The sequence below is a fragment of the Oryctolagus cuniculus genome, chromosome 1 (genome assembly GCF_051225735.1).
Source record: "Oryctolagus cuniculus isolate XC-2025 breed Fujian yellow rabbit chromosome 1, ASM5122573v1, whole genome shotgun sequence".
Lineage (NCBI taxonomy): Eukaryota > Metazoa > Chordata > Mammalia > Lagomorpha > Leporidae > Oryctolagus > Oryctolagus cuniculus.
In genome coordinates this window covers 76901297-76916424 of record NC_142867.1, presented here as the reverse complement: position 1 = coordinate 76916424, position 15128 = coordinate 76901297, and the positions used below count along the sequence as shown (strand labels likewise).

General features: G+C 41.8%; 1 protein-coding gene across 21 annotated transcripts in view; it reads left to right on the top strand.

Moving 5' to 3' along the window:
* SYTL2 (synaptotagmin like 2) overlaps nucleotides 1–15128 on the top strand; it is a 127003-nt gene that overhangs the window by 55987 nt on the left and 55888 nt on the right. For 13 of the 21 annotated variants that reach the window (XM_089332272.1, XM_051821084.3, XM_070076382.2 and 10 more), the window contains 2 exons: nucleotides 5577–5728; nucleotides 7860–7995. In XM_089332272.1, the coding sequence (XP_089188398.1) occupies nucleotides 5620–5728; nucleotides 7860–7995 (245 nt within the window). In that variant the 5' untranslated portion in view covers nucleotides 5577–5619. The remainder of the gene's footprint in view (nucleotides 1–5576; nucleotides 5729–7859; nucleotides 7996–15128) is intronic. The other 8 variants (XM_051821095.3, XM_051821104.3, XM_051821076.3 and 5 more) reach the window with 1 other exon arrangement.

Below are 15128 nucleotides of genomic sequence, written 5' to 3'. Positions count from 1 at the left end.
TTCTAAAACTCAGTTATTTAATGCACTGAAATTTAACTGACCACCTGTAAGAACAAGGAACTGCTCTGGACAGTGTGGAAGGGGTTCCAGGATGATTGAATACAGGATCCTAGCCCTGAAGAAATTTACCACCCAATGGCCTCAGTCCATTTAATGGATTATCTGCTGCAAATTTTAAAAAAAGTCTACTTTATTTCCTTAATGTGATTTTTCAGTGGTCTAGTTCTGCTAGTTTGCATGTGGCTTACAAACACAAATTATGTGATTGTAGTATTAGCCTAAGCAAAGCATCATTAGAAAGGCAAAACTCGCCACTAAAATTTAGGCTATTCTTGCAAATGCTAGTTTTTTATGAACTTTGGAGTGTGACCCTCCTAGAGCCATGAGGACATCACTAATGAGTATAGCACTGTTGCCCACAGGATCCCACACTTCTTTGGGATCCTTTACAGGATGGCCGTCAGCGAGATTTGACCTTCAAGTTAAAATCCATTTGCTTTGCCTAACATAAACAGTGCTTTGAATTGTTCAGATCCAAGCTTCTTCAAGACACTTTGAAGGTGATTTAGTTTATATGTTCACCCCTATCCTGACTTCATGGAAAACCAGTGCTATACAGGGCAGGTGTCCAGTCCCTAAGGCACTCAACCATTTACAAATGGTAAAACATGGGCTTGAACCCAAAGGAATATCCACTCTGGTGTCTCTGGTGTCACAGTTGAGAATATAACAGTTCCGGGACACTGTTGCCACCACAAGTGTCCTTCATGCTGCCCCTCTGCCTGTAACCACAAGTGCTGGGCCTACTTACTACCGCAGAGCATGGTTCAGCTTCCTCAACTCCCAGGTGGAGATGTTTCACAGAACAGCAGTGCAGCAGACATTAAGATGATGGATTCCTTTTCACTCTCCTACTTCTATTCTCTGCCTCTCCACTCTGCCTCCTTCTCTGACACACACACACTCTCCCCCTCCCACTCCACCTTCCCTTTTAAGGAAATACCACCGTATACATACATATGTAATTTTGGTCTTTTATGGTTTGAAAATGACACACCACCCTTGAGGTGGTATTTCCTGTGCTTTGTGTCACACTGCCAGCAGGAAATCGCCGCACATGTCTAGACCAGCAGCAGCTCCATACCCCCACTCCCGTGTGCACACAGCCACATCTACAATGACAGGCACTTTTGAAGTAGATACCATCTCAACTGCCACCACATCTTATGATTCTCAGCTGCCTTCTTAGGAGCTAGTTCCTTTCTAATGAAGGCAGTTGTCATTGAAGAACTGACTTCCAGACCTCTGCTGGTGACTTCTGTCAAAGCAAAGGGACAAGGGACCAGCACTGTCTCGACACTGCCCGCTGCACAGAACTTCACATGCATGTTCCTGTTTCATCCTCAGCGCGGCGTAGCCACACCCACTGAGCAAGTGAGGAAACGGTGTTGAAGAGGTTAGGTGCCCTGGAAGATTGGAGTCTTGCTGAACCAACCCCAGAGTGTGCACTTGCCACACACTCAGCTGCCTCTCAGCAGACTGTTGGGATTGATGATATGTCCACAACACCAGAGAGATGTGTTTCTTCTGGTTTTCTCCTGTAAGGAGTGTTGGCAGTTTATTTGGTTTTCATGTGTGTTGGTTCTCAGATTCTCCATCAGAGGTTGAGTTACTTGGTAGAAAGAGTGAGATGTGATAACCGTCTTAGAAACCGAAAGCACGCATGACTCTGAGGCAGAACGGGCTGGTGGAAAGAACTCTGGCTGAGAGTAGGGCTGGTTACAGTCCCAGCTCTGTGTGACCTTCTGTGCAATCCCCTTACCTTCTGTGGGCCTCAATCATTTTATTCAGAAAGTGAGGTCATTTGTAACTATCTAAGGTCTCTTCCAGCTCTCATACTCTAAGCCAATATCTGAGAATACTTTCAAATCACACAGTCTCAATATCTTCCTCAGAATATAGTGGGGAATTAAAAAGATAAAAAGGCTCGATATGGGATTGATCAACTGTTCAGACCAACTTGATAGCCACAATTGACTAGAAAACATCAGCCAGGCCCTATTTGTGATGTTAGCCCTTTGCCTAATTATACTGAATACCTGGAAGCAGGGGTGTGCATATGTGAACACTGGGAGATCCTGCTCTCCTGACTTCACTCTGTAATGGCTCACTCTGCACTGAAAGGAGTTGGCATTGGCAGTTGGGGCTGTAGGTGAAACTTTGTGGGGTACAATTCCATGCCTATTTCTGGTCCACGATAGATACATGAATGAACAAGTAACCAGACAAGGTTTAGATATGACCTCTAAGATACAGAAAGACAAAATCTCCATCTTTTATGTTGACTATATTCTGGGAGGATTAAGTGATAGAATTCATGTTAAATGTCAAGTGTTTGATCCACTACAAAGCAGATACTTTTAAGTGTTAGTAGACAAAATGGAGGAATGAATGAAAAAATGATCAGGAAGTTCTGCCTGGTCAAGAATGATTGGGAGGGCCGGCAGGACCAGGTCATCTGGGCTGAGGGCTCTTTTTCTGGCTTTACCCTACCCGTCAGCCCACAGCATCTTATCTGAACTTAGCTCTCTGCTAAGTGCAGTGTGCATGTGTGGAGAGAATGGTAAAGGATAAAAAGTGTAATTCCTAAGACATTTACCTTTAACCCACTTCAGCTAGATGGTACAATGTTTAGAGAATCAAGTGCTAATTTGGTACAATTAAAGAAAAATGAGAGATCAATATAGTCTGGTAGAAGAGGAGATTTTAATGGCATCACTGGATAGTGAGATTTTTTTAAAAAAATGCTCTACTTAGAAAAATTTGGATTTTGATGTCACCCATGAATTCATCTACAAAGCATTTTAGATAACATAGGAAAAGTAACTGTGATTAAACCTAGCAGTGATAATTATGTTAGAAAATATGTAAGTGGAAGTTATTAAATCTGAAAGAATTTCCTGCTCTTTTGTCCACTTTGAAACAAATGAGCCAGACAGGCTTTCTGGTGATCCAGCAAGAGTATTGACTGATACAGTATTTCATGATGTTTTTTTCTGTTCTGATGAGATGGGCATGTCCTACCTCATCAGAAGACCCTACATTGTGACGGGTTATGGTTCACTTAACCTTAGCATTGACAGGATCTTCTTTATCTCTTGCACAACTCAGATTGGAGTGGTTGCTGAGCAGTTATTTGTTCATTGATTCATTCACTCAACAAACAGTTACTGGGTATCAGCTGTATGGCTGGCTCTAGGCCGGTTGCTGGTATTATAAAGGTGATTAAGATATAATCCCCACCTTCAAGAAGTTTGTAATGAGTCCACAGATAAGTAAATGAAACAGATGTGCAAATAGATCACTGGAACACTGCGTGGTATGTCCTGAAGTGGATGTATTGTGGGAACATGGAAAAGGGCAAAAGAGCTGCCTTCATAAAGTTTGAGTTACATGTGAAGGATGGGGAGTAACACACTGCACAGAGAATCCCAAGGGACTTTGCATTTATTGGCTTCTTACCAAGATCCAGATACTGTTAAGGACTGTCAGGTAAACACTTCAATTAATCACCTCAGAAGTCCTACAGGGTAGGTCTGTCTTCTCCCTATCTTTACAAACAAAGACACTGAAGCTTGGAGGGGTTCAGTTACCTGCCCAAAGTCACATCTAAGAATGCTCAAAACTGGGATGTGGACCTAATTTTGGGAGATCCCGATGCTCACTGTCCTTCTGTCACACCGTCCTGCCTGTGATCTGGAGAGGTCATGAAAGGAGTTTGGAGAAAAATAAGAAGTTGAATGTGCTGACAAGTAGCATACCGGAGTAAATATGGGAAAATAAACCTGAAGCCAGGTGGGGAGGGACGTCGTCTTGTAGTCCTTCACTCTGAAAGCCCGGAATAAGTGCTCACTGTTTTCCAACACTAAGACATGATGTCAGTAATACAGATCCCTCTTCTGGGAATTCTCTGTTTGAACAGGGAGATGTGGAAAGAATTCTCTCTTCTGGAATTAAACTCAAACTCAGTCCTTTTGAGAGGAGAAAAGAAAAACTACATCGGCAGCCCTGCAAGGATTCTTTGCTCTGCTTGAAAGCCTTGGGAAATGACAAAAGATTAGAAACATTTAATAGGAACTAGGAACCATGAAGTGTGACATCCATTATCCCTATCCAAATTTGGAGGTGGTCTGTCATGACAATGTGTGGTGGAGGGTGGTGACTGGGCATATTTGGGATAGGGCCATGTCTTCCTAGGTTATTGATAGAGGAAAGGAGGTTCTAGCAGTTAGTTTACTCTGGGTGGAAGAACACTTCCCAGGCATGCTTGAGAAACATGAGGCAGCCTGGCTAGGCCCGAGATGACTGTCTCCTAACTCCCTCCTCCTACCCTCTCCATATTTTCCCTTCTCCGCCTCTGTACAACCCTCATAGCACTGCTACTGCCTTTACCCATTCATGTTCTCTGACTAAAACGCTTAGATATGAAATGTGGATATTAGCTTAAATGACAATCATAAAATTCTCTTGGATTTATGAAGCACATTCTCTTCTGTGTGTTCAAAGTTTCCTTAAGGCCTTCATTCCATGCTATTCTAAGTACATCTCTATGAGTAAGAATAGATTTTGTGATCTTCATTCCATACTGTTCTAGGTACATCTCTATGAATAAGAAGAGATGGGTTTGTGAGTTAGAGAAATGCAAAGACTGAAACACTTGCCAACCAGAACAGTGTTTTTCCAGCCAGCGTGAGTCAGGGAAGTTTTATGAGGGCAGTATTTGATTGATTATTTAGATTTTAACTTTTCAATGAGCATGAATGATTGTGCAACCGTTAAAAGCAGTATCTGCATGAATGGAACTTTCATGCACACCCCACCATCTTTAATCTTCCCTGATTCCAACCTGTCTTTTCTGTGTTCATTTCTCTAACATTAAGCACCAGGCACATCATATCTCCTTCCCTCATGGGCTTCCAGAAAAGTCTGACCAATTCATGTCTCCAAAATGGAAAGGCCTGATGAACTGATAACTACTCCACCAGTTATTCATCAAGTGTTTATCTGGTGCCAGGCGTGTGCAGAGGGCTATTTACATGTATTAGTTTATTTAATCCTTAGCAATTCTGTAAAGTGGATTATTATGAGTACATTTGATCTTAGCCAAAAGGCTGAGAAGCGATGGATTATTATTATTAACCCCTTTTTACATATAAAGAAACCAAGACTTAGGGAAGCTTACTATATCATCTCTCCTTGGAGTATTTGCCTTTGAACAGTAGACACAGAAGACTGCAGTCAAAAGGTGTGTCTGTTCTTGAGAAATTTCAAACATCATCTGGACATCATTGATTAAATCTTTGAATTAAAAAAAAAAGTGTTGACCTTGGCTTCTCTGACTTTTCCATCAAAGGGAAACATACATTTCTTAATTATCTGGGAGGTTTATGAGCTCTTCTAAAGCATTGAGAGGTTTGTTTTGGCTGTATGTTTATAAATTTCTTGATGCAATGTCATGGAGAATTCATTTACTTATTGTGGGTTCTCAGTAAAGTAAAACTCTTTTCTTTTTGTAGACATTTGCCTGAAAAAATTAAGGATGATCAACAGCTAAAGAATATGACTGGTCAGTGGTTTTATGAAGCCAAGGCCAAAAGGCACAGAGACAAAATTCATGGTGCGGATCTCATCAGAGCATCCATGAGAAAGAAGAGGCTCCAGGCACCAGGTGGGTTGAATTGGCCAATTTTTTTTTTTTTTTGACAGGCAGAGTGGACAGTGAGAGAGACAGGTCTTCCTTTGCCGTTGGTTCACCCTCCAATGGCCACGGCGGCCTGTGCGCTAGGGCCGGCGAACTGCGCTGATCCGATGGCAGGAGCCAGGTGCTTCTCCTGCTCTCCTATGGGGTACAGGGCCCAAGCACCTGGGCCATCCTCCACTGCGCTCCCTGGCCACAGCAGAGAGCTGACCTGGAAGAGGGGCAACCGGGACAGAATCTGGCACCCTGACTGGGACTAGAACCTGGTGTGCCGGCGCCGCAAGGCGGAGGATTAGCCTATTGAGCCGCAGTGCCAGCCGGCCAATGTTCTTAACACCAGCATTTGTGTAGGAAGGAGGAGTTGGGAGAAGAGACAGGTGTAACAGTCATTATTGAAACCTGCTGAGGGAAATTGTTTGGAGGTGTGCTTTGCATAACGTGTTATCCTCCAGATCAAAAATCCTCTTGCCCTGGATTTTAATGAATGAGGGCAGGGTTATGTGCCTCATTGTGGAGCAGACAAGAATATGGAGCCTAATAGGTACCATATGGAGTTACAGTAGCATAGAAAATTGGGGTTCATAAGGAATCTGACACCTCTTCCTTGGCTTTTAATTTTGAAGATTCAGAACCTTTTGAGCAAGGTGAAGGATTTAGACAGGAAGAAGTCAGTCTCCCCATTCAATGATATTTTTGGTACTTCTTCAATCAAGCAAGTACATTATTTAAAAGACTGTAAAGGCAGTATTTTTTGAGGATTTTCAAAGAATTTTAAGAGTTCTTCCAATATTTATCAGCTCCTCAATTTGTCTCTGGATTAGTTGGTGAAAACTCCTGTCTATATCTGGCCTCTATCAATAAGGCCAAGTAGCTATCATCTTTTGGGCATCTAATATATGATAGACATTTACTCTGTGTGATTCCTAGTTGTAGCAGAAATTGTGTAAGGTAGGTGTAATTTTCCTCAATCTATATATAAGGTATGTAAAACTCAGAGAAGTAACTTCCCCAAGATCATATAGTTGGCAAATGGAAGAACTGTGCTTCAATGTCTTACTGACTGCCCCACACCTTGCCAAAAAAGGCTGACTGCTTAATATGCAATGCTTTACTTACAACTCTCTTGCTTTTCAAAACCATTCAGACCTTCAGAAATCTTATGGTGTACTGGTTTGTACTATGGATTCCATTTTGCAGTTGAATAAAGACTTACGTGTGAAATGACTTGTAGGGGATGCTACCTGGACACATTTGAAAATTGGGAGCTCCAGTATTGTTTTATTTTTCTCAATACTGATGGAAATATTTGTGGCACTTTACTGGCTGTATATGTGGCTTTGGGCAAGTTTCTCCAACTCTTTGACTCTCAATTTCCAAATGTGTTAACTTGGAACTCCCCCTTCAAGGGATAAAGCTTGCAAAGCACTTAGAACAGTGCTTGGTAGTTAGTCATCACTCAGTCAATGCTAATTATCAGAGAATTTCAGGTAAAAAAGGAGTCCTGGGATTCAGAGGCAAAAGACATTGTTTCTTGGTGAAGGAGCAAAGAGATTTATGGGGACTCTGACATCTGAGCTGAGTGTTGAGGAGTATGTACAATTTGGATATTTAAACTATGGGGAGGTGGAGGAGGCAGTGGAGAGGGACACCCTAGAATTGTTTGTTCCTCTTTATATCCCAGACAAACATTGTGTTGGGCACACTGTAGATTTCAGCAGATCTTTAAGTTTGATGCTTCTCTCCTATTGATGACTCTCTGCCCTAGTATCCCCTGGGTGTGTACATTTAGTAACGACACCAGTTCAGGTCAGGTTAACCTAGAGGCAGACAGAATTGTGCTTTAGTGGTCTCAAGTTACCTGTAAATGTAAAGGCAGACCTGTGCTCTCCATAAACTCTGCTTGGAGAAGAAGTAATATTGTAGAGATCTATTTACTTCTCTCATAGATGTGATTCTGATTGAAAGTACTTAGACTCAGTGATGATCTTGGACCTTAAAAGGCCGGGGGTTCAGATTTAAGCCTTCAGTGATAGAGGCCAATAGAATTATAGGTCATGGAGGTGAGAGGTAATCACCCTGACTCTATCATTTCCTGTTTCAGATGAGCAGAGTAAGGATGGAACAAGGGGGGCAAAGGAAAGCTGGGTGAATAATGTCAACAAAGATGCTTTCCTTCCACCAGAGCCAACTGGAATTGTAGAAGAGCAAGAAGAAGATGCATCACCAATAAGCCCAAGGTAAGGGAGAGCTGCCGCATTTGGATTTCATAGATTGGTGTTCTTCTTGGCAAGCTACGAGTACAAATGCCTGACTGGTATCAGGGGCACGGAGAAGGTGTTGAAACAACTCAGTAGGAGCCACTAATTGATACTGTGACCTTGGACTTTTATTTTCTCAGGTTCAAAAGAGGAATAATACTAGTCACAGGATTTTTGAGAATTTAATTAGCTGGTAAATGTAGAAATCTTAAAATAGTCCATAACTCATAGTAAGTGCTCAATAAAAAGACTCTTTAAAAAAAGTGCTCAATAAAGACTCTTTAAAAAATGCAAATATTTCAGGAAATCCAAGAAAAGGTGTGAGGAACATTAATCTTGTCCTCTTTGTTACTTCCCATTTACCAGTGTCCTGTAATCCCTATAATGGGCCAAAGGTCTTTGTTCAATAAAGAAAGATGAGACCTAAAATATTAGAAAAATGGAAGAAAGAACACAGTGATTTAGATTCACCACCAAGCAGCTGAGAGTAGCTCTTAAGAGCCAGATATGATGGGTATTGAGCATGGGAGCCCTGACCTGCTGAGGGAAGAAGGGATGAGTGCCACAGAAGAAAAGAGAAAATTGGGAAGGAGGGTATCAGAGACAAATGTAGCTCATCACACATTTTTATCTGCATTAGACTTCAGTTCTTCTTCCAGGAATTCATTCTATCTCAAAGTGCAGAGGGACAGAGATGCTACTGCTCCCATAGTGGGCTCATTTTTATTCATGACACCATGGGGCTGCTAGGTGTTCTGCCCCTCTTCTTCAGTTTGAGGCTAATGATATAACTTTCACGATTCTCATGTCCACTATTTTCTGCATTCCTTGTGTGATCTCAGATGAGTCTTTCAAGTCTTAGGTGTAAATAGGAACAGAGTTGCCTCACCAGGATATTGTGAGATTAATGGGAATAAAGTCTGAGCATCATGTAGCATTTTTTTTTTCAAGAAGAAAATTGACAATTTCCAGTGACATTGTTTTTATGTGGATGAAGTGCAATTGAGAAGGCAAGAGTAATGGTGTCAATGGGCTAAGCAGTGAGTTAAGCCACTGCTTGCAATCCCAGTATCCCCTGTTGAAGTACTCATTTGAGTCCTGGCTGCTCCGCTTCTGATTCAACTTCCTGCTAATGTGTCTGGGAAAGCCACAGTACTGAGCGCCTCTCATCCACATGGGAGGCCAGATGAGTTCTAGGATCCTGGCTTCAACCTGGCTGTAGCCCTGACAACTGTGGCTATTTGGGGAGTGAACCAGTGGGTGGAAAATTGATGTCTATTTGTCTCTCTTCATCTCTGTCTTTGTCTCTCTCTTGCCTTTCAAATAAATAATAAATCTTTTTTTTAAAAAAAGATGTTTGATCTTTGCAGTATGCTTTTGCTTATTAAAGGCTAGCTCTGTGATATGTGGCACAGGTCATAATAAGGCAGAACAGTAGAAGAAGCTATTTTTACTTCCTCCTTTCTATGTCCGAAACTACTACTTTACTTCGTATCATGTCCCTACAGTGTTTCTCATCCATAGTTTAACCTTGTGAACTGGGTGTGGTAAGTGTATTTTAGGGCTGTACTTTTAGACTAAGTGAATTTGAATAGAATGACTCAATACCTGTCAATATTTTCTTAGCCACAAGTCAGGAGTTGGGGAATATGAGGTAATGGTGACTGAATATTGCAGTTTCTGAAGCAGTTTTTCAAAGAGGCTGTGTTCTAAGGTCCTTCTTTCTGTTGTGGGCACAATTCTATGGGGTCTAACTCATGAATCATTAAAACACAGGCAGTACACAGCATGTAGTCAAGCAGTGCAGCAACTTGCATTCTTTCTGAACTTTGCACTCATAGCAAGAGAAAGCAGGGAGATTTATGCCCACAGGAGCAGAGAATAAAGTTTTTAGGATGTCAAAGGGAAGACTACAGACATTCTAGCTACTTTCAGCTGAGCAATATTGGCTAGACCAGCACTTCATTGTAGTGAAAGAACAGTTTTATTTTAACTTTTAGGAATATTCATCATAGGTTGATAGTTTTGGAAAATATAAAATGAAATACTGAAATGATGTGCAAAATAAAGCCCACTGACTTGTGCTGGGATGTCTTTTCAGATAGCTATAAATGGTTCTCAATACATAGTCTCAATATCTGCACTAATCTGATTGTGAGTCAGTAACAAACAGTTCATGGACTGCCACTGGTCCAGGACCACACATTTATGACACATGGTGTCCCACTCCCCAAAATAGTTACTGAACACAAAATCATCCACAGGACATGGCTGAGCCAAGGTGAAGAATACTGAGTAAAGTCACAAGAAACCCTTCCTACGTAAGCCAGGACCCTGCCCATAAATAAGGTGTAAGGTACCTTGACTACAGAGGTGGGCCTCTCCTGGGAGGAGAAGCCCTCCTTCCCTACTTGAGATGACATGGTCTGTTGCTGTGGGCAACACTGAAAGTCTAGGAGCCACTCTACTGACTAGGGCCTTAGGTGAACATGCTACTGGTGCTTCTTGGACTCTAGGAGACTGGCAGTGAGCTGATCTTTATTTTCTTTCTCATTTGTCTTCCTTCAACACTACCCTTCTGAGAACTAGTCCCTCTGTTTCATACATGTTCTTGACTGGTTACAAATCTGCAGACCTCTGATGAAAAAAATGGTAGTTACTCAACTGTGTTCCAAGCATCCTATTTGTTTCTTCTTTCTGCCTCCTCTTCCCACACTGTTCCTCATCCCACATCCTCTAGCTGCCTGGTGGTTTCCTCCTTTCTCCTAAAAGGGATCTCATATGCATTCCACCCTAAAGAGTACTTGACTTTTTAAAATAATTTAATCCTGTATGGATGAAAGTTTCTTTCCTTTTCTTAATGGTCACTTTACTGAAACATGAGTCCAAACATGTTTGTGACATCCTAACTTACAGTCCAGTAGTCCTTATCCTCTGGTATATAGCACACATGAGGACATTACAATAAGGTAGGAATCAGGTAACTGCCAAGAGCCTGGGTCCCATATGGTGTAGACTCTCTATTAGAAGAACTCCTGGTTCTGATGGTTTCTAAAAGATTAGATAAGTACTTTGGGGCTGGCTCTGTGGCGTAGTAGGCTAAGCCTCTGCCTGCAGTGCCAGCGTCCCATATGGGCACCAGTTCATGTCCTGGATGCTCCTCTTCCAATCCAGCTCTCTGCTTATGGCCTAGGGAAACAGTGGAAGATGTCCCAAGTTCTTGGGCCCTGTACCCATGTGGGCAACCCAAAAGAAACTCCTGGCTTTGGATCGGCTCAACTCCAGGTATTGCAGTCAATTGAGGAGTAAACCAGCAGATGGAAGATCTTTCTCTGTCTTTCCCTCTTTCTGTCTTTAACTCTGCCTCTAAAATGAATAAATAAATAATTAAAAAATAGATAACTACTCTGTTTTATGAATCCTGATAAAGATCAGAGCTTTCAACCAAAAGAAGAAAGTTCATAAATGGAAAAAGGATGTTTTAGAGGTAGTAGCATCTCAGTGCCCTGACATCATCCTGCAAAAGTGATTGCCAAGGCCAGTGTTGTGGCATAGCAGGTTAAGCTGCCACTTGCAAAGCCAACATCCCCTATTAGAATGCTGTTTCAGGGGCTGTCACTGTGGCATGATGGGTAAAGCCTCTTCCTGCAGTGCCAGCATCCCATATGGGCGCCGGTTTGAGTCCCGGCTGCTCCACTTCCAATCCGGCCCTCTGCTATGGCCTGGAAAAGCAATAGAAGATGGCCTATGTCCTTGGGCCCTGCACCTGTGTGGGAGACCTGGAGGTAGTTCCTGGCTCCTGGCTTCGGATCGGTGCAGCTCTGGCCATTGCGGCCAACTGGGGAGTAAACCAGTAGATAGAAGACTTTCTCTCTCTGCCTCTCCTCTCTCTGTGTAACTCTGACCTTCAAATAAATAAATAAATCTTTTTTTTTTTTTTTTAAAAAGAATGTTGGTTCAAGTCCCAGTTGCTGTGCCTCTGATCTAGTTTCCTGATAATGTACCTGGGAAGGCATCAGAGGATTCCCCAAGTACTTGGGTCCCTGCCACCCATATGAGAGACCAGGATGGACATCTGGAGAGTGAACAACATATAGATTTCCCTGTTTCTCCCTTTCACTGTCTGATTTGTAAATAAATAAACAAACATTTTTTAAAGGTGATAACCTACTCTGACTATATATAAGCCAACCCTAGTAATATATTTCACCAAAGATCAATGGCTGCTTTCATTGTAGAAAAAATTAGTGTGAGAAGCACTGTTGGTTGACCTGAGCCACAGGCAAAAAAGGAAGGCCAGAAGGAAGTCATGTTAAGAATGAAATGTGGAGAAAAATAAGACAAAAAGAAAATGGGTATGGATGATGAGGATAGAACCATTAATATATAGGTTGCTTAGTTATGTTTTTAGGATATTTATTGGAAATAATGTATTTAAATGTCCTTTCTTGCAATTGACTGAAAATACTGATTTAATGCCTTGCTAGCATCATTCCATAGGATTACTTATTCATTCTCCAGTCAGTCAGTCAGTCAATATTATTCACTATTTATTATTACATACAGATGGTAGCTAGGAATTAAAGATGAACAAGATATGGTCCCTGGCTTTAAAGAATCCATTGTTTGGAGGAGGGACTGAAGTATAGTCATAAATTGTAGTCAGTGTGATAAGAGGATTTTAAAAGCTGTGGGGGCTGGCGCCATGGCTCACTAGGCTAATCCTCCGCCTGCGGTGCCGGCACCACAGGTTCTAGTCCTGATTGGGGTGCCGGATTCTGTCCCGGTTGCTCCTCTTCCAGTCCAGCTCTCTGCTGTGGCCTGGGAAGGCAGTGGAGGATGGCCCAAGTGCTTGGGCCCTGCACCAACATGGGAGACCAGGAGGAAGCTCCTGGCTTCGGATTGGTGCAGCGCGCCGGCCATGGTGGCCATTTAGAGGGGTGAACCAACAGAAGGAAGACCTTTCTCTCTAACTCTGCCTGTCCAAAAAAAAAGCTGGGGGAAGGGATTGTTGGGGAAGCTTCTGGAGATAGTCGGAAGGGATTCTAGAAGGATGAGAATATGTTAGATAGACATGGGGAAAGGAAGGTAGAGGCAGAGACCATGACATGGGGTTTCGGAGAGGCGTTGAGACCAGGAAGTAGTCTGATACGGCAGCTATGCTCCATTGTGCTAAGCAATTATATGGAAAGAAGAAGCTGGAATCAGATTAACAAAGAACCTTGAATGTGAGCCAAGAGGCTAGACTTATTCCTCCAAGTCACAAGAAGCTACCAAATGACTTTTTGATCAAGATTATTTTTCAGAGCAATTATTCTAGCAACTGTGTAAGAGATAGGATGAGGTTAGACAGTTTAATAAGGACATTTTAGTAGAAGCTTAGAAATTATGAGACTCTAACTGAGGAAATGGAATAAGGAGGAAGGATGATGGCATTATAGAGATTATTTTAGGAGGAATTTAAGGTGTTTGAAGGGCACACAAAGACATCTAATAACTGATCAAAGAACTGTGGGTTACTTGAGATGTTCCCTATTGTGGCCTGTGTGACAGATTGCCTGAGGAACTTTTTTTTTTTTTAAGATTTATTTATTTATTTGAAAGCCAAAGTGAGATATATAGAGAGACCTTCCATCTGCTGGTTCATTCCCCAGATGGCTGAAATGGCCATGGTTGGGCCAGGCGCCTGGAATTCCATCTGAGTCTCCCATATGGGTGAAAGAAGCCCAAGCACTTAGGTCATCTTCCGCTGCTTTCCCAGGCACATTACAAAGAGCTGGATAAGAAGTGGAGCAGCAGGGACTCAAACTGTACTTATAAGGGATGCAGGCAGTGGCTTAACCCACTGTATCACAACACCAGCTCCCTGAGGGACTTTTAGAATCTAAGTTTCCAGTTCACTTCATTGCTCTCTAAGTGTTGGGGCCCTACATCTTGTTTATTACCATGTCTGAAGCATCTAACAGTATATCTCATGCATAACAAATACCCAGTAAATATTTATGGAATGAGTGAAAGCCTTTACTATGTCTTATTGTCTCTTATCACATCACTGCCTGAAATTATATTACGTGTTTATTTGTGTGTGTGCTTGTTGTTCCTTCCCCCCATATCCACAAGGAAAAAAACTTTTTGTATTTGTTTTATTCATTGCCCTATTCCTAGCACTTAGGATAGTACCAAACAAATATTTTGCAGAAAGAATGAATGAAAATTAGATGGAAACTGACAGAGTAACTGAGTAAATGGGTGAGAATAGCTGATGACAATGAATTATTAAATAAAGAATAAGTGATGAATGTCTTTATCAGCTTTTACTTACTACAACAAATTATATAAGATAACCTGCTTATGAAAGAAGGAGGTCTGTTTTGACTTGCACTTTTGGAGGTTCACAGTCCAAGATCAGACAGCTGTATGGGTTCAGCATCTTGTGATGCTGTTCTTGCTAGCTGAGTTGTGAGGTAGCACAGAGCATCACATGACAAGAGGGAGTGTGTGTCTTATAAAGCCACCATGATTCAATCATGAGATTCCACCCCAAACACCTAAGCCTATGTAATCACTTCCCAAAAGCCTACCTCTGAACATCACAATTGGGCTAAGTTCCCACCATGTCAGTGCCATTTATATAACACTTAATGGCTCTTAATTATGAGACCTTTAACACATAGGCCTTGGGAGGATGTGCAAACTAATTTCCAAACAGCATTTAGTTAAAGGATTAATGAATAAACAAATGAGTGAATAATGAATTATGGTTAAAGTGGTTGGGACCCTAGAGAGTAAGTAGAAAAAGAGAATGGAGAAAAAATAAAACTGCAAAGTAAGAACAGGATTGATAGTGTCTTGGTTTCATTGCTCTGCTTTACTAATGATTTCTTTCAAAAGTATCACTATGAGCACTGGTAATTATAGAAAAATGGAAGAGAATGTAAGGGTCCTCTCATTAAGATACATTTGGCAGATGAGCATTCTAGATGAACAACTGGAAGACTTGGAGGCAGGAGGGGTCTTGGTTGCCAGAAAGGTTTGTAAACTCTATTCATCAAAATGGAGAATGTCTCCAAGATGAGTTCAGGGAGAATAGGATAAACCCTTTAATGTGATAT